Source organism: Cutaneotrichosporon cavernicola (genome assembly GCF_030864355.1).
Source record: "Cutaneotrichosporon cavernicola HIS019 DNA, chromosome: 6".
NCBI lineage: Eukaryota > Fungi > Basidiomycota > Tremellomycetes > Trichosporonales > Trichosporonaceae > Cutaneotrichosporon > Cutaneotrichosporon cavernicola.
In genome coordinates, this window is record NC_083398.1 from 22,155 (window position 1) to 47,849 (window position 25,695).

General features: G+C 58.3%; 12 protein-coding genes across 12 annotated transcripts; 5 read left to right on the forward strand and 7 right to left on the reverse strand.

The window, feature by feature from the left end:
• Positions 1–207: 207 nt before the first annotated feature.
• Positions 208–2,845, reverse strand: CcaverHIS019_0600080 (uncharacterized protein; the record flags this gene model as incomplete). The annotated part of the gene is made up of 6 exons (XM_060602418.1): positions 208–622; positions 657–1,295; positions 1,329–1,597; positions 1,630–1,685; positions 1,728–1,853; positions 2,200–2,845. The coding sequence occupies 6 exons, from the start codon at positions 2,843–2,845 to the stop codon at positions 208–210; spliced, it is 2,151 nt and encodes a 716-aa protein (XP_060458814.1).
• Positions 2,846–3,171: 326 nt separating this feature from the next.
• CcaverHIS019_0600090 (uncharacterized protein) lies at positions 3,172–4,895 on the reverse strand (the record flags this gene model as incomplete). Its single annotated transcript, XM_060602419.1, has 4 exons — positions 3,172–3,654; positions 3,687–4,417; positions 4,450–4,584; positions 4,619–4,895. The coding sequence occupies 4 exons, from the start codon at positions 4,893–4,895 to the stop codon at positions 3,172–3,174; spliced, it is 1,626 nt and encodes a 541-aa protein (XP_060458815.1).
• A 522-nt stretch (positions 4,896–5,417) lies between these two features.
• On the forward strand, positions 5,418–6,546 carry CcaverHIS019_0600100 (uncharacterized protein; the record flags this gene model as incomplete). Its single annotated transcript, XM_060602420.1, has 5 exons — positions 5,418–5,609; positions 5,653–5,960; positions 5,994–6,228; positions 6,261–6,459; positions 6,494–6,546. 5 exons carry the CDS (start codon positions 5,418–5,420, stop codon positions 6,544–6,546), a joined length of 987 nt encoding a protein of 328 aa, XP_060458816.1.
• A 570-nt stretch (positions 6,547–7,116) lies between these two features.
• Positions 7,117–8,055, forward strand: CcaverHIS019_0600110 (uncharacterized protein; the record flags this gene model as incomplete). Its single annotated transcript, XM_060602421.1, has 3 exons — positions 7,117–7,375; positions 7,425–7,629; positions 7,665–8,055. 3 exons carry the CDS (start codon positions 7,117–7,119, stop codon positions 8,053–8,055), a joined length of 855 nt encoding a protein of 284 aa, XP_060458817.1.
• Positions 8,056–9,662: 1,607 nt separating this feature from the next.
• Positions 9,663–11,597, forward strand: CcaverHIS019_0600120 (uncharacterized protein; the record flags this gene model as incomplete). The annotated part of the gene is made up of 7 exons (XM_060602423.1): positions 9,663–9,688; positions 9,720–9,790; positions 9,820–9,871; positions 10,245–10,291; positions 10,323–10,744; positions 10,777–11,439; positions 11,472–11,597. 7 exons carry the CDS (start codon positions 9,663–9,665, stop codon positions 11,595–11,597), a joined length of 1,407 nt encoding a protein of 468 aa, XP_060458818.1.
• A 49-nt stretch (positions 11,598–11,646) lies between these two features.
• Positions 11,647–13,322, reverse strand: CcaverHIS019_0600130 (uncharacterized protein; the record flags this gene model as incomplete). The annotated part of the gene is made up of 4 exons (XM_060602424.1): positions 11,647–11,920; positions 11,955–12,979; positions 13,013–13,098; positions 13,139–13,322. 4 exons carry the CDS (start codon positions 13,320–13,322, stop codon positions 11,647–11,649), a joined length of 1,569 nt encoding a protein of 522 aa, XP_060458819.1.
• A 286-nt stretch (positions 13,323–13,608) lies between these two features.
• Positions 13,609–14,709, reverse strand: CcaverHIS019_0600140 (uncharacterized protein; the record flags this gene model as incomplete). The annotated part of the gene is made up of 1 exon (XM_060602425.1): positions 13,609–14,709. The coding sequence occupies one exon, from the start codon at positions 14,707–14,709 to the stop codon at positions 13,609–13,611; it is 1,101 nt and encodes a 366-aa protein (XP_060458820.1).
• Positions 14,710–14,944: 235 nt separating this feature from the next.
• Positions 14,945–16,867, reverse strand: CcaverHIS019_0600150 (uncharacterized protein; the record flags this gene model as incomplete). The annotated part of the gene is made up of 1 exon (XM_060602426.1): positions 14,945–16,867. The coding sequence occupies one exon, from the start codon at positions 16,865–16,867 to the stop codon at positions 14,945–14,947; it is 1,923 nt and encodes a 640-aa protein (XP_060458821.1).
• Positions 16,868–17,424: 557 nt separating this feature from the next.
• On the reverse strand, positions 17,425–18,377 carry CcaverHIS019_0600160 (uncharacterized protein; the record flags this gene model as incomplete). Its single annotated transcript, XM_060602427.1, has 2 exons — positions 17,425–18,040; positions 18,076–18,377. 2 exons carry the CDS (start codon positions 18,375–18,377, stop codon positions 17,425–17,427), a joined length of 918 nt encoding a protein of 305 aa, XP_060458822.1.
• Positions 18,378–18,854: 477 nt separating this feature from the next.
• On the reverse strand, positions 18,855–20,435 carry CcaverHIS019_0600170 (uncharacterized protein; the record flags this gene model as incomplete). Its single annotated transcript, XM_060602428.1, has 1 exon — positions 18,855–20,435. One exon carries the CDS (start codon positions 20,433–20,435, stop codon positions 18,855–18,857), a length of 1,581 nt encoding a protein of 526 aa, XP_060458823.1.
• Positions 20,436–20,842: 407 nt separating this feature from the next.
• On the forward strand, positions 20,843–21,379 carry CcaverHIS019_0600180 (uncharacterized protein; the record flags this gene model as incomplete). The annotated part of the gene is made up of 1 exon (XM_060602429.1): positions 20,843–21,379. One exon carries the CDS (start codon positions 20,843–20,845, stop codon positions 21,377–21,379), a length of 537 nt encoding a protein of 178 aa, XP_060458824.1.
• An 831-nt stretch (positions 21,380–22,210) lies between these two features.
• On the forward strand, positions 22,211–25,202 carry CcaverHIS019_0600190 (uncharacterized protein; the record flags this gene model as incomplete). Its single annotated transcript, XM_060602430.1, has 4 exons — positions 22,211–23,242; positions 23,279–23,639; positions 23,679–24,394; positions 24,429–25,202. The coding sequence occupies 4 exons, from the start codon at positions 22,211–22,213 to the stop codon at positions 25,200–25,202; spliced, it is 2,883 nt and encodes a 960-aa protein (XP_060458825.1).
• Between the last annotated feature and the right edge of the window lie 493 nt (positions 25,203–25,695).

Here is a 25,695-nt window from a genome sequence, read left to right on the forward strand (position 1 = left end):
CACATTTTCGAGTCCCACAATCCACAATCCACCGCAATGCGCTTACCGGCCAATCAACGGCCATCTGATTGACGCGAGCTTCCATTTAGCAAGCCCATGCAAGTTGGATGTTCCATTGGCAGTGTGATTAGGAGATTAGGCTAGACGTTTGAACAGCAGGGAGTGTTCGAGTCGGGTCGGGATCGCGATCGGGATCGGGTGAGGCTCTCAGAAGGACACGCCCGAGAGAATGTCGCCCAGTGTGTCACCGATACCCCACGGGGTGCACCTCCGCAGCAAGCGGTTACTCGTGGAGCGCAAGCTGAGGTCAGCGGCGGACGCTAGTACAACTCGCCTGACAATGTCCAACAACTTCTCACGACCATCGAGGAAACCCCGAACCTGGATAGTGAAATCACCATCAGCGACGAAGCGTTGTGCTGGAGTTTCGAGTGGCAGTTCGGACCAGAATTGCGACATCTGGTCCACCTCGCGAGATCCACCTTGGCTCTTGCCGCTATCGCAGATGTATGCTAGCTTAGTCCACTCGTTGACCTGGAGGACGTCCACCACACCCCGGCTCTCAACCTGCGGTGAAAACGACAGGAAACAAAGGAGAAGGAGTGTGGACTGGAAAATGGCACTAAACGTCAGCGTGTGCTCATATTATCACTCACCGAGGGATGAGGAAGCTAACATCCCTCAGATCCGCGGTGTAATGGAGCACGTATGCGCAATGAATGGTGGCAAGTCGCGCAGCTGGGGATCCTGCCCACGTCTGGATCTCAAGCACACTCTCGGCCATTGGGCTCCCACCGCGGCCAGCCGCTTCCTCGATGAGACCCATCGGCGACAGTCGAGTGGCACAGACAAAGTGCCACAGTGCCGAGATTGATCGAGTATGAGTCGCGATATCGGCCCCCCCGGGGTGCGCCGATACGGGCAGAACGCCGCAGTCCAGCGCAACAGGCACCATGTCGTCGTAGAAGTGCGTCACAGTGCGCCATGGTATGCCGCCCTGGTGAGGGAGGGACACAAGTTCGCGCACCTTGTACACGTTGACGATTGCCTGTGCAAGCCGTACAGTAGGATAGAAAGTCTCGGGTGTGCTAGACAGAGATCCCAGCCCGACCTGAACAGCAGACAGCTGTCCTTGCTCGGAGGCGCGGAGGAGGGTGCGCCAGGTCTCAGAATCATTGGCCTCAAATAGCGCATCGCTAAAGGCGTCATCACGAGAGACTCGGGTCGTCATCAGCCTCGCTAGGCCACTGAAGATGGTCAATTCGGCGGCATGAATTGTCAGTCCGAGGCTTAGCCTAGTGTCAACGCAACATCCGAACGTCACATACCTTCGCAGGGTCTCCTGGTGACCCCATTCTCGCCACTTGCGCTTCAAGCGCACGGAATCCAGGTGCTCGACATTCGCGTACGATATGGGGTTGCTCTTGAGGGTTCCTGAAAGCCCGTTACGTCGCGCCATCGTACAAAGCAATGCGTGGAATGATTCAGCCGTAAGCATGTGCTTCGGTTTCCCGTGGAGGAAGCTGAAGCACTGGCCTAGTAGCGCGCTGAGGTTGACATCGAGACGCATCTCCGCGTCCTGCATCTTGGCGTCCCTCTGAAGTAAGCTTTGCAAAGGAACCGACTCACCGTTACGATGATGACATAATGCAGCCTCTCATAGATCCACAGGCCGCTGTCACGGGCTGCCTGTGTCCCTACGAACATGCAGCCGATGCTACACATACTCAGCAGCAAAAGGGCCGAAGTGCGCTCTCGTTGGAACGTCGGACGGTGGATGATTGGGAAGGTAGGGTGGAACTCGCGGAAGTAGAGGTGCAGGCAGCCATCTAGGAACTGCATCGAGGGAATGACTGAGTCGCGATCTTGAGAAAAGACTGATGTCTGCAAGTGAGCCCTCGCAAACGGACCTGCGTACTGCTACTCCGCTGACATGCAACTCCTCCTCAACTTGGTTAGGACACGTGATCGCGGTGGTTCGAGGCGAGTCTGGCGGGCTCTCTGTCGTTGTAGCACTCCGCGGGATGGTCAGGCCAGATTCCCAAGTGTCAATCGCCACAACAGTCGCCCGTCGGCTGCCTCTCCTCCGACCACCGCCCGTCGACTGCAGGCCGGTGGTGCCCTCCGTTATCGACGCCGTTCCTAAACTATCGGGGGTTCGTCCAACATTCGTTCCTAGAATGGATGTGTCGGAGGAACCTGTGGCGAAACCGCTCGGCCAGGAATGTTGCAGCGCGAACATATCGCCCCCAAAGAGGACGCCCTGGTCGGCGTCCCCCTGGTCAGAAAACATCATGGCAAGGGCGTTCTCGGTCACGAGGTCCCCGCCGTCCTGGCTGAGCCACTCGCCCACCAGCCGGTCAAGGTCCAAGGACGTCGATGGGGCGCGTGCCGCCGGGAATCCGCTCAGGAACGACGGCGGAGGAAAGTGAGGGATGTTGCCTGCACCGCTGAGCTGTTGGGCAGGAGGGAACAGAGGCGCCGACTGCGACATGTCAGTAGCTTCTGGGATCTCCACTCCTCCTGGCAGCAACCCTCCGGCAGGAACCGACTCCGACGGCCGTATGTCCGCAGACAGGCGCGACGTGCTGGAGCTCAAGCTCTGGTCGTTAGGCTCTTCGGAAAGCGATGACCTGCTCGTTCGCTGTCGCTTCGCCGAATGAAGCGTCCGCTCATGCCGTTGCAGCGCGTCGGTCCGCCCGAACGCCTTGCCACACACGCTGCAGCTGAAGGGCTTCTCGTGTACATGGCTGCGGACATGCCGGAGCAAGTGAGCCGCCTTGGTGAATACCCGCCCGCACTCGGTACAGGTCTTATCAGACTTGGCAGGCGAAACGGAGGCCATAGTGGCGCATTGCGGGGTCCTTGTTTCGGCGGTGGTCGAACTGGGTCTCAAGACAGGTCGGTGATGGACATTAGATGTTGGAGGTAGAGAGTTGGGAGAGTGGGTAAAGTTGAAAGTGAGCGGCGATTAAGATTCCTGATGGCCTCAACTTGTTAATGCCCGCATTCACATTCAGGTGCAGTACATATGTAACCCCCACCGAGCCCCGCAAAACCAAACCCGTCTCACAACATGACTGATACTAATGACATCTTGGGAACAGGGCCAGCAGAACTCGCCACAATAACACCTTAGGAATCCATACAAACTCATTGGGGAACTACACTTTAAGCGGCACCCATCTTGGTCCGCAGCTCGCCCACAAGGGTGTCCACGTCAACCAGAGCGGTGTGGCCGAACACGTAGAAGTCGGGGCGGATGAGCACGACCTGGTCTTTGCCAAGGCGGTCGAACCACGCCGCGTACTCGCCCTTGACATCCTCTTGAGGAGACACAGTGACGCACTTGCCTCCCAGAACGTCGACAAAGAATTCACTCGACGCCTCCGAGATCTCCACCTGGCTACCAAAGCTGAGGAGGAACCAACCATGGCCATGCACGTCGTGAAACAGAGCTTCACAGGCCGCAGTAGCCAGGTTACGTTGGAGTGAGAGGTGTCCTGCCTGATCCTGGGCAGTCAGGATACCGGGGCGTCCAAGGGGTGGGTCGAACTGTGGCGGTGGAGGCGCAGCGCGAAGAGCGTCATGGCTTTCCTTTGACTTGACGGGGTCTGTCTCGCAGATGACGCCGCCCAGGTCGATACAATACTCCTTCCAATAAGCACGGTCGTCACGTAACTCACTGTGAGAGTGCGAACATGGGGGAGCCGCTCCTCCTGATAGCTCTGGAAGAGCTTGGTGGGGTCTGCCGCCCCTGAGAGCATGAGAGGGAGACGCCATGCAAGTGCCCCTGCGTCACGGAATCCCGAGTTCATACCTTGTCCGATGAACGGAGGCATCTGGTGCAACGCGTCACCAGCCAGGGTGACACGATCCTTGAAGAACTCGTTCGCCCACCGAGCCTTGAACGTGTAGATGACTTTGCGCTCAAGCTCGCAGTTCTCGGGCGTGAAGCCCCACGGAGCAACCAGGCTCCATAGCTTGTCGAGAAGCATCTCCGGTGTCTCGCCGGGCAAGCGCATGAATTCAAGACGCTTCCGGCCCTTGCCAGAGAACACAAGAGTCGTAGGGCGGGTGGGGTCGCAAATCTGCGAGGCGCCGAGGCGCTTGAACTGCTCCGGCACGAACCCGTCTTTGAGGAGTAGATCGGCGATAAGCCAGTCGTTCTCAAAGTTCAGGTCGGTAGTCGTGAAACCCTCGAGGCGGCGGATGGTCGAGTTGGCACCGTCACAGCCTACAACATAGGATGCCCGGATAGTGCGGCCTTCACCTGTTGGTGAACCCGGCTCGGGGGAGCTTGAAAGTAGACCGTTGACGACAACTCCGGCGGTAACACCATTCGTGGCTGCCTTGAACGTGAACGGCTCAAGGTGCACGTCTACACCATCCGCATCCTGTTGCAGTGCATGTACCGCTACTGTCAGCTTGGGCAGAGTCTCATCTCACCATAGCCGCGAACGAGAGGGATGTTCCTAGAGAGGACCGCACGCTCGAGTACGCTCTCGAGCTCGGGCTGGTTGAAACCGAAGCAAAAGTCGGTCCCAGAAGCCGTAGGCGCCTCCCAGCAAAGATCGGCTACCACTGTGGTTAGCCCTCGAGTGCCTAGTGGACTTACGCTTCAGGTCGGCGTCGCGCCACACAAAGTTGGTCCCATCCTCTCCGCCCTGCCCAATCACCTTCTCGAGGATGAGGTCGAGCTCGGGCCCAAGGCCTGCAGAGCCAAGCATCCTACGCGCTTCGTGGTCGAACACGACCGCACGAGGTAGGGGGTATAAGGCCTTCTGGCGCTCGACCAGTGTCACGTTTACACCTTGCTGGTGCAGCAGTAAAGCGAGGAGGAGCCCGACAGGCCCGGCGCCCGCGATAACGACGTCGCTGTGAGTAATGGTCATGGTGTCTGAGATTGGTCGCATCTGTGGCGCCGCAGAGTGCGAATATATGAATGTCGGGCTCGGTTCTGGCTTCTAGTGAGGGCCATTCACAACACCCAAAGTCTCAGCGGCCCGCCTCCGCTATGGACTGTAATCAGGCACATGCACTGTCAGTGTGCCATACCAAGACTCGAATAGCATGGATGGCCGAGAAGTGGGACGAACCACACCTATTTGTGGAGATGTGGGACCAGACATCCCAATCTACGGAATGTGGGACGACAACCCCACAATAGTGGCAAATACTCATATCTTGATCCCCCCACTCCCTGCTGGTGGCTTGCGGCCTGGTGGGACCCCATTCAGCCAAGTGGCCGGTCTTTGAGTGACAGCCGCCACCTCAGACCTATCTGGGTCCCCGAAGTTGATCGATACTGCTCCGCTGACCCGGGTGGACTTTGAGGGCACCACAATGGGGAACGAGCCAGCACATAAGCCTTACTAGTGTAGTGCTTCTCATCCCCTTTCCACACAACATCCACAATGACCATCCCCACCACAGCTCCCATCCGCATTCAGCGCCTGTCGCACATGCGCTACCAGCATGCAGACCTCCCCAAAGCCCGCCAGTTTCTGGAGGACTTTGGCATGCACGTTGTCTACTCGGAGAACGATGGCAAGTCACTGTACTTTGCTGGCCAAGGGCCCGATGCGTTCGTTTACGTCGCAACAGCTGTGAGTCGACATTGGCTTGGCCAACCTGGTTCGCTGACTCCAGGGCGAAACCAGTGCTTTCCTCGGAGGCACGTTTCTTGTAGAGACCAAGGCGGATCTCGAACGCGCAAGTGACCTCATCCCCGGCGCAACCAAACTCCTCCCAGCCTCTCCTGCGGGTGGCTTCCTCGTTACCTTCCAGGACCCGGACGGACTTCCTTGCAACCTTGTGTGGGGTTTACCTGAGCGCGAGGTTGGCACTCAGACTAGCCCAGACGCCGTCAACTACCCTGTTCAGAAGCCGCGCAAGGGAGAATTTCGCAGGTTCAAGCAAGAGCCATGCCCAGTATTCAAGTTGGGACACTTTGGCCTGTAAGTTGGCGAAGGCATCAGAAGTAACCCCAGTCTCGTAAGCAGCTTCCAGAAGACTTTCGACTTTTACACTCGCTACTTTAACCTCAAGGCTACCGATATCCTCACAGCCCCAGATGGGACGAAGGTTGCCGGGTTTATGCACATCGATCGGGAGGAGGAGTGGGTCGACCACCACACATTCTTCTTCAGTATCAACAGGCGAGTTGGGCCCCACCATTGCTCTTTCGAGGTCCGCGACTCGGATGTCCAGGCAATTGGCCATGACGTGAGTTGTCCTGCAGATGTGTCTTACCTTAGTGGCTCAAGGCCAAGGGATACACCCCGTCCTGGGGTGTCGGTCGCCATATTCTCGGCTCTCAGATCTTCGACTACTGGTACATGCCCGACAACTTCATGGTCGAGCACTACTCGGACGGAGACCTTGTCAACAACACTTTCGAGACCAACTACCTCCCTGCTGGTGACGAGTCCCTGGCCATCTGGGGTCCCGCTGTTCGTGAGTGCTGGAGATGTGCATGGCTAACGTCCAGCGAAAGGCTTCATGGATGCTATTCCGGATGAGTCGCAGCGCGGTACTGCCTAAGCTATGAATAGTCACATAGCAGCTTCCACACTATAGGAATGTTTCTGAGAATGAAGATTTGTCTTTACCATCTGTCTAGAGTTGCGGGTTAGCATAGAGATGCCCTTTGCCCGACTTGACTGAAGTACGCGATAGTCAGCGCCTATCCCGAGGTGCCTTGCCCAGATCAGTCTGCAACGTCGTTTGAACCCGGAACTGCTTTTACGACCAAACTGTGGCTGGTGGATACTACCCGAGCACTGTACATCTACTCGAGTCGCTCTGTTGGGCTTGTCGAGTTGTTCTTTGCGGGTTGCGGCGGTTGGGAGGGTTGCGGCGATTGCGGTGACCTGATTAACTTTATTGTGTTCGGTGTTTGAAAAGCCCGAGATTATCCGTCCCACATTCCAATCTCCACCTTCAGCCACGTCCCACTTTCTCAAGCCCACTTGGATCCAGAGAGGGTTTGATGATATCGCTGCGGCGTCCCCGGACCTCGCGGGATGGGAGATACCCGCAAGCCTGCAGAGTTCATATAAGAACACAAACAGTGGTGACAAACGCCTCGTCAATACACACACAATACACACAATGACACTCGCAAGCAACTGGACCCGCCTCGCCCGCTTCGTGGGACGCAACGGGGCAATCCGCCTCGGACAGCCAGTTGATCCTAAGGTTGATGTCGGTCTCGCTGTCGCCGCTGGGGAGCCTGTGGAAGTGTTCGTCGTGGAGGGCGATATCTACACCGGGATGGTGACTGCTGAACGCGATGTCATTCAGCAGCTTCTGTCCCCCATCTCGCGGGACGAGTGCAACCTCATCCGTTGCCTTGGCCTCAATTTCAAGAGTACGTCCCGCAGCTCAGCCTGTTACATTCCAGCGAGCGCTGACAGCAGAACACGCCGAGGAGGCCAAGATGCCGTTCCCGAATGAGCCGGTCATGTTTGTCAAGCCTCGCACGGCTCTGGCTGGGCCTGGAGAGCTCGTTGTGTCTAGGGCAGCGCAGGATGACCAGCTCGACTTTGAGACCGAGCTCGCCCTGGTCATTGGGCGCGATGCCCGCGACGTCTCAGAGGCCGATGCGATGGACTATGTACTTGGGTAAGACCAGCATCTGTACGCAATACTGACCGCAGGGCGACTTGCGCCAACGACGTATCTGTGCGCAAGCACCAGCTTGCCAACTCGCAGTGGTGCTTTGGTAAGGGTTTCGACGGCAGTTGCCCACTCGGACCTGTCCTGGTGCGTGCAAGTGCCCTTGACCCCGATGCGCTCGAATTCCGCGGCGAGCTCTCTGGCGAGACCGTGCAAGCTTCCAACACCAACGACATGATCTTCAGCTGCGCGCGTGCAGTCGCGCACCTCAGCCAGGGGACCACGCTCGAACGCGGCTCTGTCATCCTCATGGGCACGCCAAGCGGGATCGGATGGGCACGCGAGCCCCGGCGCATCATCCGCGATGGCGAGGAGATGCGCATCTGGTTTGAGGATGTTGGAACCCTTGTCAACACTTTCAAGTATGAGTAGGGCTGGGTTGGAGCTTGGTAGGGGCTAGATGCATGTTGGTTCTGAAGGAGGAGGTTGAGGTGGATCAAGGGCTGGATTGCACGGCTATCTCAGCAGCGGATTGAGGAGCCCGCAGAGAGTGAAGCCAGGATTCCTGCAGGCCTGGTGTCCCACAGATCCAGAAAACACTGCCCTTTGGCATCCAGCACTGCCCTCTAGTGATCTGAACAAATGGAACATTGCTCATTCCGAACGTCTGGTAATTGGGTAAGCAATTGGTATTACAAGAATGGATGGCCTGGTCTGTGGCGCACGGACGCTTACTCGCTTTCCAGTATCGTGGCTTGAAGCAGGCGGTGTCGAGCCTGGTTACAAATGTTAACCATCGCAATGTTGTTTGGAAGACACACAAGTGCTTTGCCAGCATCATCCCAGACGCCTTGTAACAGTCACCACCGAATCGTCCATGCGTGGATACGAGATCCAGCGGATTCTGCTCTATGGTATTGTGCTGCCATGCACGATCGCCACATTCGTCGTCTTCCTTATCCCCTTGGTTCACAAAGGTATGTCGCAAGATCGCAACACCATCAACTCACAAATAGGACCCCAGTTTCAGAAGAGGGGTTGGGGCTGGGCGTCCGAACTTGGAAAAAGTACCTTGCAAGAGCTTATCAACCCCATTCTTGCCCTAGCATTCGCGGGAATGGTGTTCATATGGCTTGTCACTCTGTCAGTCCATGTCGGTCGACGACTAACCCCAGCCCCTTTGTTAGCATCACCAACGAGTGGCGCTCGATCAGGTCTGAAATCCAGGCCCTGGGTCTGTTCATCCTCGGCGTGTTCAGCTTGATGGTGATAGAAGGGATCACATTTTCCGACATGAATCCACCAGATGCTCTCTCGATCAGCCGGTTGGTGGTTGGATGCCTGTGGTCCCTTACCCTCCTCATATCTGGCCTTTGGCAGTATCTCTTCGCGCGTCGATACCCAAAAGACAAGTGGCGTATGAATATCCGGACTCTCGAAGAGACCGGCGGTATCTTACCAACCCAGCAATATCAACCCCCATCCTCCCCTCCCCCGTCATCGCCACCTCCCACCCCGCCTCCCCCTCAACCTCCAACGCCTCCTCCCCCTTCCGCGAAACCTCCTGCCACGCATCCTCCACACACTACAGCGCCCCTTCCGTCGCAGCCTCATCCAACCAACCTTTCCTGGGGTTACTACCAACCTCCCCAGCCTCCTACCAAGACATCCAACCGCCCCAGGCCTATCTACCCACCTCGGAAGACTCCTTCATCCGACCGCCCCAGGCCTATCTACCAACCTCGGAAGCCTCCCACCGCCTCTGCTCCGTAACGTGCGAGCCGCCTCCCCATCGTCTACGTGACACCACAGAACGTTTCCGCTTCCCGACCTGTCCCACAGTCGCATCCTCCACCCCGCCAACTTGAATTGGCCGATTGCCGATTTCGTCCCAAGCTTCAAATGTCATCATCATCATGTCATCATCCTGCCAACTAAGAAACGCCACTGACCGGCGACCCGGCGTTTAACTACTCACACGCCGGCGTCGTTTAAAGCCCAACACGCCGGTCACCGACACGTCACCGACCATCAACACCATGGCCACTCCCAAGTCTCGCCAGGCGTGAGCAGCCTCGTCGCGGCGCTGACAACAGGTGTCTCGGCTGCAGGCGGATCAAGGTCGCATGTGACAACCCGCAGACTGGCGAACAATGCAAGCGATGTGGTGGGTTGTGACCCGGCCAGCTGACATAGTGCGCCTCTCCATGGAATGCGTGTATACCAAGAGCCAACGCGGACGGCGCAAGTGCGTTTGTTCGCGGACACGCTGACACTGACGCAGTGACCGGCTTGGGAAAATCACTCGCCGTTCAGCGTCTCCGAGGTCTCCGAGTATCGTCGGCCCATCAGCGTCTCCGAGTATCGTCGGCCCATCAAACTCGCCATCACTGAGTTCGCGGACAGGGACCTTTCTACGGCCGCGTACTACCAACCTCAACATGGCAGAACTGCTGGATCCAGTGATACCATCTGACGTACCGGGCCCACCACCACAGCCAGCTGTCGACCCCGGCACCCGGCGGATGTTCGAGGACCCAGTTGATATCGGCTACGTGACATTAGCAGAGGCACAGTCTCTCGTTGGATTGCAAGTCACAAGTCGTTTTGACTGACACCAGCTTTCACGAGAAACAAAACCCTCTCATCGCAATCCTCGATCCTAAGCGTGCGTCGTCCAGTTTCTCTGTTGATACCAGTACACACGGTGTCATTCCTCCGCACATCCTCGATGCTATTCACAACCATCCTCGCGGCTGCCAGCAAGTACGCGTTGCCAGAGCGACACGGAACCCTGCTCGCCCATGCCGAAAGCTTGATCAACCGCGCCACCAACGGTGGCGAGTGCTGTACTGCGCTTATCCAATCCCTGCTCATTCTCGTGTATTACAAGGGCCCAACCGACCGTAGTGCATGGCTCAAAATCGGGATTGCGATCCGCTTTGCATTCCAACTTCGGTGGCACGAAGCCCGGCCGTCAATGACCTTGCCAGCCGATGAGCACGAGGCGCGACTGATCCTTGACCCCGAACGCACATGGTTCTGCCTGGTCTGCTTTGACCGGCAGTACGCCGACATCTTTGGGCTACCGACCACCATCCCGATGACGGACTATGGTGATGTGCGGCTCGCTCGGGTATTCGCTGACGCAAGTGTGAGGCGTGGGCTCGTTCCCATTTCCATCTCAACATTCCTGTCGACATCCATCTCGCATGCAGCCACGCAATGGTAGTGGCTGACGAGTTCTGGGGACGCATCCGGAAAGATCACGACGAAATGCCTCGCCGGCTGGTACGCACCTTGCTCACCAGCCTGTACAACCAAACCGTGCGACATCGCCGAAAGTGGTTCCCGCGTGACGTGCCCCCCGCACCGACACATCTGCAACCTGCCCGCAACCTTATGGAGATGTTTGCCTTGTCTCACCAGCTCATCATCAAGCACCATCTGCTCATCCTGGCCGAACCTCTCGATGCTGAAATTCTTCTACCAGAGTGTGTCGAGCACGCTACCAATGTCGTGGCCGCCTTCGAGGTCGTCAGTAAGGACGGATCGCCACGGTACCTCCACGACGCTGGTGCTACCACACTTTCAAACTTGGGGCTTGTTTTGTACAAGCTGTTCTGGAGGCTTGGCCCAGATACCCGTCCGTACTTGATCGAGGTCACCAAGCGAGCACGCGACTGCTGTCCACCAGAAGGACCCCTCATGTACACGGCACGCTTTCTCGACCGCGTCCTTGGGCTGTTCCAAACTGCAGTGGCAGAGGACGCCGTGCCCGCAGCCGAGGTCGGACCGCCAGATCAATCCCAGATTGTAAAGTGCGACTTTGGATGTGCTGACAACAGGACGAGTTCCTGCGTCTGGCCGGCAGTGATCTGAACCAGTTCATGGTCAACGACGACTATTGGGCAAGTCTCTTATCGTCATCGCTCGAGGACCCCGTGTACCCATCCTTTGCCTTGGGAATGTAGCAGTCTATTCATCTACATGTATGTATTGATACAATGTCGGCGTTGGCATCTATACCTTCTCTCCTGCAGTTTCGACGTTGCTGGATTTTGGATCCACGCGCCGATAGAACACCATGAAACCGACGAGCCACAGCAACACCCACCCAAGCTCAAAGTACATGCTGGCACGGAAGTTGGTGAGGTTCTTGAGACCGCCAGGGGCAGTGGTCAACATGCCGGATTGGATCGAGAGCGCCACAACAGAAGAAGTGTGCATGGCCGTCTGGAGCGCCGCGCCGACCACGCCGGCCATGTTGGTTGGGCAAGCTGCCATCACACCCACACTGATGTCAGCAGGGCCAGATCAAACCGACTTACAGCGTAGAGATGAGCGAAACCTGCATGCCGGCAGAACCAAAGATCATGCCAGGGAACACGTGTGTCCAGTACCCGCGACCAACTACCTCGGGTGCAAACGTCCAGAGAAGGCTTGCACCTGCCACGAGGAGCATGGCAATGAAGATGGGCCACCGAGGGTTTGTGATGATGTTGGGAAAGATGATCATGACAATGCTGCACACCATGGCCGCTCCCCCTTCTGGCAGGGTGCGAGCAGAAGCGCGGACCATGCTGTCGCCACCCAGGACAAACATCTGGATGAACGGAAGAAAGTTGGATGACCACCATCCCAAGATGACCAGGCCAAAGACCAGGAAGACGGCAAAGTTGGGTACCTTCCACAGGCTAGACGGCAGGATGGCGTGCGTGTCGTCCAGGCGAGTCTCCCACAAGAAGAAGGATGGGAACGCAATGGCCGAGATGATGAGGGGCGCGATAAAGCCGGGACTCTTCCACCCGTACGTCGCACCGAGTGTGAGGGCGAGGATGAGGCACAAGACAGCAGTGAGCATGACCAGGACACCCGGCATATCGAGTCGCCTCAGCCTGTGCTCCTCCTTCTCCTGGGACGCGCGCTTGGGGATCAACAAGAGCGAGGCGATGCCGACAGGAATTGCGAGCGCCGCGGTGATACGGAAGAACCAGCGCCAGCCCTCCATTTGGCCCGGCTTGTCAATGAGGCCGACGACGCCGGCGAGCACTGTGCCAAGGGAGTTGGCCATGCTGCCAGTCATGCCATAGAGAGTGTACGCGCGGGCGCGTTCGCGTCCCTCGGGGAATGTTGCGGCGATGAGACGGTATGCGGATGGCACGAGCGATGATCCAGCGATGCCAGCCAAAGCTCGAAGAAGGAAGAAGGCGTACTTGTCCGTAATGAAGCTCAGAACGAGCGAGAGGGTGCCGAACGCCAAGAAGCCGTACTGGAACACGGCAGAGGCCGAGTACAAGTCGGACACGCGTCCCCAGAAGAGCAGGAAGGAGGCGAATGTGAGAGAATAGGAAGTCTGCTGTTAGCCAGGCTCGCGGAATTAACGCACAATGATCCAGCTCTGCTGCTCGAATACCACGCCGAGAGAGGTGGTGATTGGTGCTGCGAAAACGGTGAATGCGGATGCGGAGAGCACTGGTATTAGCAGCCGCAGAGGATGGGTTCAGAGACATACCGTCAATGAAGTATGAGAGCATAAGGATAAGCAGGACCTTGTACTGGGTGCGCCTGGGTGGGTACTCCTCCTTGGTCGGCTGGACCTCTACAACAGTCTCAGCGGGCGAAGGACACCCCGAGGAGCCCGGCGTCGAGGTCTTGTCGAGGTCTGGAAAGGCGAGTGAGGTTGTTGAGGTCGACATGCTAGATTGGGCTTGAGAGACGTGCCCATGCTGTTCATGTCGTCTATATGTATAAGAAGCTGCAGAGGTGTAGAGGGAGGGTGACGGCGCGGGGTATTGAAAACGGGCCGGTGCCGACCGGCCAACGGTGAAGTAACGGCCAAGTGACAATGCCGGTCCGAGTTTGCTCCGAGGTGGGGACCCCACCGTGCCACCCTGGGCTGGTGAGGTTCACCACCAACATCGCCGGCCAACACCTCGTCAACCGAGAGCAAGAAAAAGTCCGGATTCGAATGCTCGCCTCAATCTAAGACTTCACTCCCAGCCGCGTGTGCAGACGACCCCAGGCCTCTTCGACGTCTTGCGGAATGTCGACATGCGCAATGTACCCGCTCCCGCTGGGCCCGTAGCCGTTCTGGTCGTCGCGAAGTCGCGGGATCTCGCCGAGCACCAGACTCACAAAGCGGGCGGGCTCCCATAGCTGGTCGTCGTCTGCCTCGTCTGTCTCCCACTCCAGTGCACCTTCCTCGCCGAGCACGACCTTGGGTTGCAACGTCCAGCCCTGTATTTCTGGCATGCCTTGGCGCCCTGCCCGTTGGTCCTCGGCGTACACCTTCTCAAAGGACGCGAGTGTGCGGCGATGCATCGTCGGGTCCTGCACGACAAAGATCCTCTTTGGCCAGATACCAGCGTTGTCGAGGAGCCGCTTGCTCTCGATCGCGTTCGAGCCACAGTTGGTACTGAGTGGGTCAAGGAGGAGCGTCACGCTACCGTTGCCGATGGCGTAGTCGATGTCGAACACCTTGCGGGCGACCTCGAGGAGCACGTCCGCCTCTGCCGCTCCTTCCGTCCCTATATCACGCAGATGCTTGTCTCGCGCGACTGCGTCGTAGAGATAGTCTGTCGAGTGCCCGCGCCCGCCGCTGATGATGAGTGTCACGGGCTCGTCGTCCTGGAGGTACTCGATGTGATCGAAGAACTCGTAAGCAAGAGGGAGGATCGCGTTGCCGGCCAGCACAAAGACGGTCCCCGATTCGTCACCTTGCAATGGGGGAGGCAGGCACGGTGATATCAGGAACGTGAAGACAGTGTTGAGGTCGTCGACATCCGCCTGGTCGAGAGGGGGAAGAGCGGGGTGAATAGGGCGCGCAGACGCAACTGGGGCCTGGATTCCCGAGAGGTCGATGGGGACAATGGATGTACGCCCTGTATGATCGCGGCGCTGGAGATGAAGGTAGCGCCCATCCATGAGCTCGTCATATTGTGTGACTGCGCGCTGGAACCATTCGTCGACGAGGGCGTTTGTTGGTTCGTCTGCGAGCATTTCCATGATGCGAGTGAGGGTCCGCATAGCGTCGCTGCGCTCGTTTGGAGAAAGCTTTGCCATGTCGAATGAGCTGGTGCTCATGGCGACTGGCGACTGGGAGAGAGTTGGTTTTGTGAGCAAAGTTAGAACAACAAAGTAAGAGAAAGATAGCAAACGATGATGACGCCAAGCAACTACCACACTTTTTGCTTCCGTTAATACCTTTCCTACCTTGGAATGCTAATGACAATCTAAAAGTCAGACAATGCATAATGTACGACACCTCTCAAGCTTGACCACCTTCCTCCCTCTACTTCTCGTGCTCTCATTCCCTCCTTCAGGCCGCGCCGTTAGGACGCCGCAAAGGCATGACGCCCGCAAAGTACTCGGCCAGTTCCTTGGTCGCCGTAAGGGGCAGAACCTGTGCGACGTACTGGTCGGGACGGACGACGACCACCACACCCTCGCGTGAAAGACCGCGTTCCTCGAAAATGTCGACCTGGGGGTGGACACCAAAGATGCGGTCGTACTGCCTGACCCCAAACTTGCCGTACGCAGGGCGGAAGACGTCGGGAGTGTCGAGGAGCTCAAAGTCGTTGTGGCGCTGCTGGTAAATGACCTTGACGTCAAACCAGTGCTGGCGGCCTTGAATCGGTGACGCTGGGTCCTCTTGCAGCCAGCGCCCGAGGTCAGCGACCTTGCTCGGCTGCCCGGCCTTGGGTGGGTCCGCGAAAACGTAGATGCGGTACTTGCCATCGGCGAGAGCAGTGTGGCCTAGGTGGACGGGGTTGCCGTCGGACCGGCGCGACACGAGGGTCGACTTGAACCGCTTGCCGACTGGGTACCCCTTGGCCAGAGCCTGGTGCTCTGTGCTTCCCGTGAGCAGACCAGGCTTGTACTCGGTCATGAAGCCGGCAGGGAACTCGGCGGTGCGGACGTAAAAGTCCTCGAGCTCGGTCGGAGACTCAAAGTCTTCTGGTTTGGCCGCCATCATTGATGACCACTGCATGTCAAAGTCGATGAGGTTCTGAGCGATGACCTGACGCTCGCCAGTGTATGTCGCCAGAAGCGAAGGGGGTGCAAGACCCATAAGGACGTGACCGAGCTTCCATGCAATGTTGAAGCCGTCCTGGATGCTCACGTTCATGCCCTGGCCAGCCTTGGCCGAGTGAGTGTGGCACGCGTCACCCAGGATGAAGACGCGGGGGTCGCGCTTGCCGACCTGGTCCGCCGGTACGTCGTCGAAGCGGTCCGTGACGCGGTGTCCAACCTCGTACACCGAGTGCCACGCAACGTCCTTGACATCGAGCTTGTAGGGGTGGAGGATGTTGTTGGCGTACTGGATAATCTGCTTGATGTTGGTCTTGCGCACCTCACCCGCGTCGGTCTCGTCCTGGTCGCCGAGGTCGACATAGAGGCGCGTGAGCTGACCGCCCTCGCGTGGGATGAGCAGGATGGATCCAGCGCTTGACTGGATTGCGCACTTTGTCCGCAGGTCGGGAAAGTCGGAGACGCTCAGCGTGTCCATGACACCCCACGCGTGCAGTGCCTGTTGGCCAAGACGCATCGCGCCGATGTCTCGGCGGATTTGCGAGCGCGCTCCGTCCGCGCCGACGAGGTATTTGGTCCGAACGGTGAACTCTTTGCCGTCGCGCCGCAGGGTTACCTCGACGGGGTAATCGTGGCTCTCATCAACCTTGTGAGAGACGTACTCGATACCGTAGTCTGGAACGAGTTTGCTTGGACCGTTGCGCATAAAGTCGCCAAAGTACTGCATGACACGCGCCTGGTTGATGATGATGTGAGGGAACTCGGAGATCTCGGCAGGGTCGTCGGGAGCGACAGCTGTGCGGATAATGTTCTTGGGGTTGGTGGGGTCGGGTTTCCAGAACGCCATCTCAGTGATGCGGTAGCTTTCCTCGACGATACGGCTGCCAAAGCCGAACGCTTGGAATGTCTCGACCGAACGCGCCTGAATGCCGTCGGCCTGTCCGACAAGAAGCATGCTCGGCCGCTTCTCAACGAGCCGGACGTTGAGGTCGGGGAAAGCGCTCAGCTGAGCTGCTGTCGTCATGCCGGCGGGCCCCTCGCCGATGATGAGAACATCGAGTTCGGTGGGCAGATCTGCGCGCTCGGCACCGGCTCCGGCTCCACCTGGATGGCATCGGTTGAGGCCGTAGCCGCGGGCAGGCTTGATGCGGGGGTCCTGGACCTCGTAGCCGTCCTCGTGGAACTGCAGTGTGGGCGAAGTGTACTGCATGGTGTTGGAGTGCGCAAAAGTGGGGAGCTTGTTTGAGACGGTCTACATGACCAGATGGTATATGAAGGCAGCAGAGGACCATGGGACCATTGAGCCAAACAGATAGGACGGATATACAGTAGGTTGACGGCAAAAGCAACATGGATTCCCCGCAATACAGGTGGGCTCCACAATGTTACCTCGATTCTGACAGTCGCAGGATCAAGCAGAGTGCCGAGTCATCATGCACCATGTCGTCCCACTGAAGCGCTGGGGCCTCACCGCTGGGGGCCCAGGTTGGCCAGGTCCCCTGCAACACTGTTTTGCCGATTGGTCAACGCGTCCTTGACCCATACATTGGCTCGGCCTGCCTCTCTATTCCTCCACAGTACTTGACGCCTCGTTCTCATTTTGGGGTAGAAGCGCAGTGTCCAAGGGCGACGGAGCAGGCCGAAAAGAGTCGCCGCTGGGCGGTCCGCATGAAACGGGCCAAGCCGGATCCACAAAATACACAAGCTTCATTCCATGCACTCTACCTATTTACATCAGGCGGAGGAATGCTCCTTCGCCAGTCCGCGCTACAGCTTGGCCTTGGCATCCTTGACGGGGTCGCGGGTGTCGATGAGTGGCCACCAGGGGTAAACCTCTGGCGCGTCCTTGGGCAGGCTCCCTGTAAAGTTGACTTTGCGTTTCTCGAGGAATGCCTTGACGCCCTCATTATTGTCTGCGCCCGAGAACATTGAATAGAGGATACGACTGTCCAGGAGGTGCTGTTCCTCAGCACTGGGAGTTGGGCGCCAGACGAGGTCGCGCATGAGTGCCCAAGCGACGGTGGAGCAGTTGTCAACAATCTCTGTCGCCAACTCGACCGCGCGCGTGAGCACAGCATCGGGCGTGTCCATGACCTCGGTGAACATGCCGTCGAACAACTTGTGATCGCCAGGGTACGTTGCGCCTGTCGAGATGAGATGCATCGTACGCCCGTTGCCGACGAGCTTTGGCAGGAAGAACGAGCTCGCAGCCTCCATGACCAACCCGCGGCGCGCAAACGGGAAGCCATACTTGCCTCCCTTGTACGCGACGCGGATTGCCATCGGCAGCGTCATGGTCATGCCAACGCCGACCGCCGAGCCCTGCATCGCGGCAATTGTCGGCTTACGACATTGGTGAATGGCGACGGCCACACGGCCACCACTGTCGTCAACTCTCTCCTCTTTTCCACGACGTACCCGTCCCTGTGGTCGTTGATCTTGCCGCTCAAGTCGCGCTTGAATCCTTGCTGCAGGTCTGCACCAGCACAGAACATCTTTCCGTGTCCGGTCATAATGATGACCTTGACGCGGTCGTCTGCGTCAAACGTATTCCACAGCAGGACGAGCTCCTCCTGCATGACACGCGTGAATGCATTGTGAGCATTGGGTCGGTAGAGGGTGACGATCTGGATGGGAGTGACACCAGCCGCGTTGGCGGGGTGGTTGGACACGCGCACCTCCTTGAGAGGGAGTGACGAGTAGGTTTGTGGCAGCGACATGTTAAGAGCAGCGACAAGAGCAATGAATGAACAAGGGTGATGCATGGTGTTGTTGTATGTATGATTGTGGCCGGTAATGACAAGCAATCGCTCCGGTGCCCAAGCCGGTCCACCGGGTCATTTCTCACATCGGCTGTCACCGATCAGAGCTTTGAACCATGTCCAGAGCCATCGTTGGAGCAGTGGCTGGCCCCATCTTCGCCTCTGATTAGTATCATCTCAAAGTAGATGCAGGTTGACTCGATACCGGCCTCGTCCGCGCTCTACCAACGAGCACTGCTACCGTATCTTAGAAGAAGGCCCATCTTCATGCGCGCCAGCTGCATACATCAGCTGACCCTCACGCCCCGGGCCCTGCCGCTACGGTATAACGCCTCTCCTCGTGCCAAGATGGGTCAACGTTGCTCCGCAGCCGCGACTCGAAGACCGCTGTAGGCTCCGACTGTCGGAGTGTAACATGAACTGCATGCAGCACGTCTATGGTAGAACTCGCGCATCAATCAACACTGGGCCCTCGGCCTCTAGAGCGTCCTTGTACGCCTTCTCGAACTCGTCCCTGTTGGTGGTCCGCGACGCCGGCACGCCATATCCGTGTGCGAGCTGCACAAAGTCAATGCCAGGCACGTCGAGCCCCGGCGAGTTGGTTGCGTTCATAGCTGCGGCGAAACGGCGGAGGGCTCCATATGTCCCATTGTTGACGATGACAAACACGACGCGTGTCCGGCGCTGTGCGGCAGTCCACAGCGCAGTAATGCCGTAGTTTGCACTGCCGTCACCGACAGTTGCAACGACTGTGAAGTCGGGACGCGCTAGTGCAATGCCAACAGCTGCAGGGAGACCAAAGCCAAGGCCGCCCGAAGCGGGAAAGTGGTACTGACCCGGTCGCGTGAGAGCTACGCGCGACATCCAGACCGCATCGAGGGTTGTGGTCTCGTTGACGTAGCTGATACCCTCGTGGGTGTGTGCATTGAGCACGTCCAGGACTTGCTCGCCTGTCATCCCACCGTCTCCCCTAGTTGCTGGGACGATATCGCGCGGGGCAAAGGGCCCCTTACCGCGGTCCTTTACGTTGTCTGCCAGAGCGCGGAGGGCAGGCCCAATGGAAGCGATCACGGCGTCACCGTACGGCGCCCGCGTCGCCTCTGACGGGTCGGACGTAAGGTGGATCACGTCAGGTGAACCACTGAGATACGCGCTGGGTTCCCACTTGTGGTAACGCATCACTGGAGCACCGACGACGAGGACGGCGTCATGTCCTTGTAAGCGTGCACGCACGCTCTCCATCCCTGCGGGCAGGATGCCGGCGAATAACCCGTGGGCCGTTGGGAACGGGGCGCGGCAAGGACTTGGCGCCACCCACACCGGACAGCCAAGGTGCTCCGCGAGCGCAACGGATGCTTCCTGTGACCCGTCCGCGTCTGGTCCGAGGATCAAGACCGGGTTCTGAGCCGAGTCGACTCGGCCCACCAGTTCGGCGAGGAGATCTGGAGACAGGCCTCCAGCCGTACGCACACGTCGCGTAGGGAGGTGGACATCGTCCGCGAGTGCCGGCTCCTTCCAGTCGTCATAAGGAACCGAGAGGTAGACAGGTCCCTTTGGTTCTGTTGTCGCTTCAAGGATCGCTTGGGTGACTGAGCGCGGCACGTCTTGTGGTGACAGTGGCTCGTGAGAGTATTTTACCAGCGGACGCGGAAGTAACGCCGCGTCAACATTGCTGAGCATGACCTCTTGCCCGACAGTGCGGCGGATCTGTTGGCCCGCAAGCATCACGAGCGGCGAGTGCGAGTACCGCGCGTTCGTAAGGGCCCCCATGGCGTTCCCGCTCCCACTTGCCGCGTGCAAGCTCACAAATACAGGTTGTCCCGACGCCTGGGCATAGCCATCCGCCATGCCGACTACGGCGCCCTCATGCAGACCCAAGACGTAATCAAAGTCGTCCGGCATGCCAGCCAGGAATGGCAGCTCGTTGCTTCCTGGGTTGCCGAACATGATCTTCATGCCGTGGGCGCGCAGGATAGCAAACGTCGATTCGAGGACTGTGGAGCCTTGTTTCGACATGTTGACGAGTTGGGTGATACGCATTAGAACGTCTGAAGATGGAGATGAGGTGAACAAGTGGATTGCGGCACCCGGATAATCCAAGGCCGTTGGGACTCGGGGCTGGGCCACCAACTTGACTCTGGACTCTTGCCCACTCTGCCCGCTCACCGCTCGTCGACAACAACCGCAACACCGAGCTTGCCAACCTCTCGACGCAACGCAACGTGATCGTGTATCCCTAGTCGGTGCCGCAACACATCTTGTTGCTCAAAGCATGGTTGTGAGCGCTCTGAGGACTCTTTGACCAAAGCTATGAGGTTATTTCAAGACAGGCTAAACCCGGCAATCCGGCAATCACCGGCTCTAAGCGAGCCACTCGACTCCATTCTCACTAAACTCAACCCAACACTACCACATTACTCACAATGCCAGACTCGATGGACGCAGCCCCAGCCTCACCCGACCTCAGATTCGAGACGGTACCAAGTAACACACCGCACGCGCAGGTCGCGCAGCGCGCCTACTTTGCCGAGATGGACGCGCGGTTCAACGAAGGCTTCGACGTCTCCCTCTACTCGGGCAAAGACTCTGGGACCGTCACCCCGGCCGAGGAGGAAGAAGACGAGTTTACTTTCCCCCGCGGCGCATTCATCCTCGCCTACCTCCCCAACTTGCCAGAAGCCGCAGCGTGCGGCGCCGTGCGCATTCTCGAGCCCGGTATCGCCGAGATCAAGCGGATGTGGGTCAACCCTTCGGCGCGCGGTCGCCGCGTAGCCACCCGCCTGCTGGTACACCTCGAGGCCCAGTGCGTCGCCCTTGGCGCCCATACAATCCGGCTCGATACCAAGGACGTGCTCACCGAGGCCATTGCCATGTATAAAAAGTACGGGTATTACGAGGTGCCGCGATATAACGACAACCCCTACGCCACACACTTTTTCGAGAAGAAGGTCGCCGCGTAGCGTAATGTACAACCTCGGCTGCCAGTTGAGACTGCCGTAAAGTAAAACGCCGCTAGCATGTTTAGATGATGTCCATATGACCTCTACCCTGTGCAATGTGGGCAGCGTCGACGACTTGATCTCGAGGTCCAAGTATGCTCGAGATCGAGGAGCACTGGGGAGCACTGGAGGACCCTCCGACCTCAGCATCCATGCCCTCAACCCCCCATCTGAATCGTCCGCATCGTCAACCCACGTCATCACGTCATCAGCGTCACCTCCGGTCCGCGGTATGTCTCTAGTTGCCCATATGGGCTTGTCGCTATTCATGCGAGCTATTCTCAAGCCCTTCGGCGCCCCTCCGACTTGACAGTCTGACACAAACTCCAAGGGGGCAGAACAGTGGGGTAGGCATACTTGGAGCTTATAGCCTTGCTCAGCTGACCAGAGAGGAACAAACTAAAGCAATGCTCTGTCATTCGCAGAACACAGAATTGCGCGGAACACTTTGCGGACCACCTCATGTTCCTGAATGATAAATCTCGGCTGGGCGCCGAGTTGTGGGTAGTAGCTCACTACCCGCAGGCCCGGCCTTGCTCCGAAGATAGCGCGGCTCCTCTTCACCCACTCATCAATTTAGGTTAGCTCCATACCAGATTGACGCTATCGATGCATGGCAACGAGCCAAAGTGCCGACAGGTACCATTGTTTATGTCTTCTACGGTAGAGTTGACGCCAGCCTTCACCTTGGGTCTTGTTTGGCCGAGAGCTGCTGCCCACTGCCCATGGTATTCCCTTCCATAAAAGAGAGACCTTCCTCGTCTTCCCCTTCCCCATCAGCTTCATCCCGTCATGAAGCTCTCGACTGCTGTCCTCCTTGCGGCAGCTTCACAGGCTACCGCGGCGTCCTTCCACCACGCCCAGAGTTGGCTGAGACCCCGCCAGGACGCCAACAATGGAATCATCGACATTCCCTCTCCTGTCAACCACACCGGACAGCCGGACAAGTGCGCAGGGTACAAGGTCGACGAGATACAGTCGCATGACACTGGTTTTGACGGGACGCTTTCGCTCGTCGGCCAATGCAATGCTTATGGCCCAGACTATCAAACCCTCAAGATCCAGGTGCGGTACGAGACGCCAGACCGCCTCCGTGTTCGGATCACCGACGCCGACGGCAAGGCACATGTCGTCCCCTCCGATGTCGCCCAGTGGCCCAAGATTGACGACATGACGGTCACGGCAGACGAGAGCAACCTTGCGATCGACATAGTCCACGAACCCTTCGGGTTCAAGGTGCAGCGCAAGTCTGATGGCGAGGTGCTGTTCAACACCCAGGGCCACGCCCTTATTTTTGAAGAGCAGTACGTACGCGTCCGCAGCGGTCTCGCCGAGGGCAGCAACATCCAGGGCCTGGCCCAACACTCGGACAACTTTACGCTTCCTATCCATGACGACGGGTACGTCCGCACCTTGTGGACGCGTGACGCGTATGGTGTGCCGGGCAGGACCAACCTGTACGGCTCCCATCCCTTCTACGTCAATCAGAAAGTCGGACAACATGCCAGTGCAAGCGGCACATTCCTCCTCAGCAGCCATGGTATGGATGTCAAGTTCCCAAACGGCGGGTCAGAGATCGAGTACAATACACTCGGTGGCATCGTCGACCTGTTCTTCTTCAACGGCCCAACGCCAGCCGACGTCGCCCGCCAGGGCTCGCAGGTCTGGGGCGTCAGTGAACCCGTGCCGTACTGGAGCCTGGGGTTCCACTCGTGTCGATATGGGTATATTGACATTGCTTACGTTGCCGAGGTCGTCGCAAACTACACGGCGGCTGAAATCCCACTCGAAGTCCAGTGGATGGACATTGACTACATGAAGGACGTGAGTGTCCAGCCGCATCAGAACTAACACTCACAGCGTTGGATCCAGACGCTGGACCCAGACCGCTTCGCCCTCGACAAAGTCCGCTATGTTATTGACAAGTTGCACGCGAGCAACCGCCACATGATCGTCATGGTCGACCCATCGACATACAGCGGAACGCCAAACGTCTCTGCCGAGAGTTACGAGACGCTCCAGACTGGAAAAGAGCAGGGCATTTTCATGGCGTACGACAACGGCACGCTGTATGAGGGCGTTGTTTGGCCCGGCCCCACCGCCTTCCCAGACTGGACACACGAGCGCGCCCAGGCCTGGTGGGACGCAGAGTTTGAGCGCTTCTTCAATCCCGACACGGGCGTCGACGTCAGCGGCATCTGGCTTGACATGAATGAGCCTGGTGAGACGCCTTGCGAGATGGATGGATTCTGACTTTTAGCAAACTTCCTTCCCTATCTCGAGGCCAACATCTACCGTGTGTCGGCGGAGCGTGAAATGCCACCTCGTCGTCCCCTGCCCCGGATCATACCCCGTTCCATCCCCGGCTTCGAGGCATTCACACCAGGACAGAACATTTCTGCACCTCTTGGATCCTCTAATAGTTCTAATGCCACCCGGCGCTCGGTCTACAAGCGCCAGATCCAATCTCCGCCACCCAACACGCTGGACGACTACCTCTCGCCAGAGCTCGACAGCCAATGGCTGTACCCCCCATACCGCATTCAGGACCGACGTGCACCCCCGTCCAAGGCCGGCGACCAAGAGGGCCTGAAGAACATCTCCGACTTCTCCGCGCGCACGGATATTGTGCAGGCGAATGGGGCGCGCACGTACGACGAGCACAACCTCTATGGTTCGCGACATGCGATTGTCACGCACAACGCGCTTCTCAAAAGACGGCCCGGCAAGCGTGCGTTCACGATCGCGCGCTCGAGCTTTAGCGGAACACCGTCGTCAATCTGGTTGGGAGACAACATCTCCACCTGGGAGCAGTATATCCAGACTATTCGTCAGATGTTCCAGTTCGCGGCTGTGTCGGGAGTGGGTGTGGTGGGCGCAGATTCGTGCGGCTTTGGCGGTAACACCACCGAGACGCTATGCGCCCGGTGGGCATGGCTTGGAGCATTCAACACGTTCTACCGCAACCATAACGAGGTGAGCGCGGTGACTTGCAGCAACTAACAGCCAGCTCGGCAGCATCAGCCAAGAGTTTTATCTTTGGAACCTTACCACGATCGCTGCGCGCGCTGCGGGACACGTCCGCCTTCAGCTTCTCGACTATACGTACTCGTTCCTGCAACAGCACGTCGACGATGGAACGCCGGCGATCTGGCCGTTGTCATGGGTACACCCCCAGGACGCGAACACGATTGGTCTCGAGGCCCAGTTCTACTACGGGCCGCACCTTCTCGTGTCTCCAGTCGTCGAGGAGAACAGCACCAGCGTAAGCTTCTACCTCCCCTCGGGACGGTATTACGACTTTTTTACACTGGCCGCGGTCGACGGTTCGGGCGCCACAGTTACCCTCACCGACGTGGGTTACGACACGATGCCGCTACACATCAAGGGAGGTGCTGTGGTGCCTCTACGCCTGGGCGAGTCAATGACAACCACGGAGAACCGGCAGTTGCCGTTCCGTCTGATCGTTGCGCCCAGCGCAGACGGGGAAGCGCACGGATACCTGCGCCTCGATGACGGTGAGAGCCTCGACATGGGCGACGCTGTGAGTGACATCCACCTCGACTTCAAGGACGGATGCAAGCTCCATATCTCCGGCTCGTTCGGGTACCAGGACTGCAACCAGCTCGACTCGATCGTGTTCGCTGGGCAGGATGCCCAGAGGAGCGTGTCGATCAATGGCGAGGCGTGCCACGATGTTGTCTATGATCAACACTTGAAGACGCTCACTGTGTCCAACCTGTCGCGCAAGCTTGATTGCGAGATGTCTGTCGAGCTCCAGTAGCCCCAGGCACGAGTGCATCAGGCGGGTTACGGCGGGACATGCCAGTTAAACAAACGTGAAGATAAGAAGCAAAGGAAGCAAAGTGTCGCTTGAGGAATGGATGAATCACACATGTGGTCTCTCTGCCCTTGTGGCTTGTGGAGAAATTGGAGGCCCCGAGCTATGTAACATGTTGAAGCGGGCCACCCGATGCGAGAGTGTGGGGCCAGGTGCCCGCCCGTGCCGTTGCCGATGTGATTCCGGAAACCGAACATGTTGCAGGAGTGGTGGTTTGGCTTGGCAGTTGAACGTCAACGTCACCCCCCGCACGCCCCCGCACGCCCCCGCACGCCGGCCAGATCCCCTCCGATGGTGGCGCTTGCCGCCGTAGAGGCGTGTTTCTCCAATCGGCAGCTCGGCAGGCTATCTCAGCATCAGGCAGGGCAGAGGGCTCACGCGGCAGTCCCACACCGTTGCTGGGCTATGCATGCCGTAACAGGTGGCCAGGGATTCC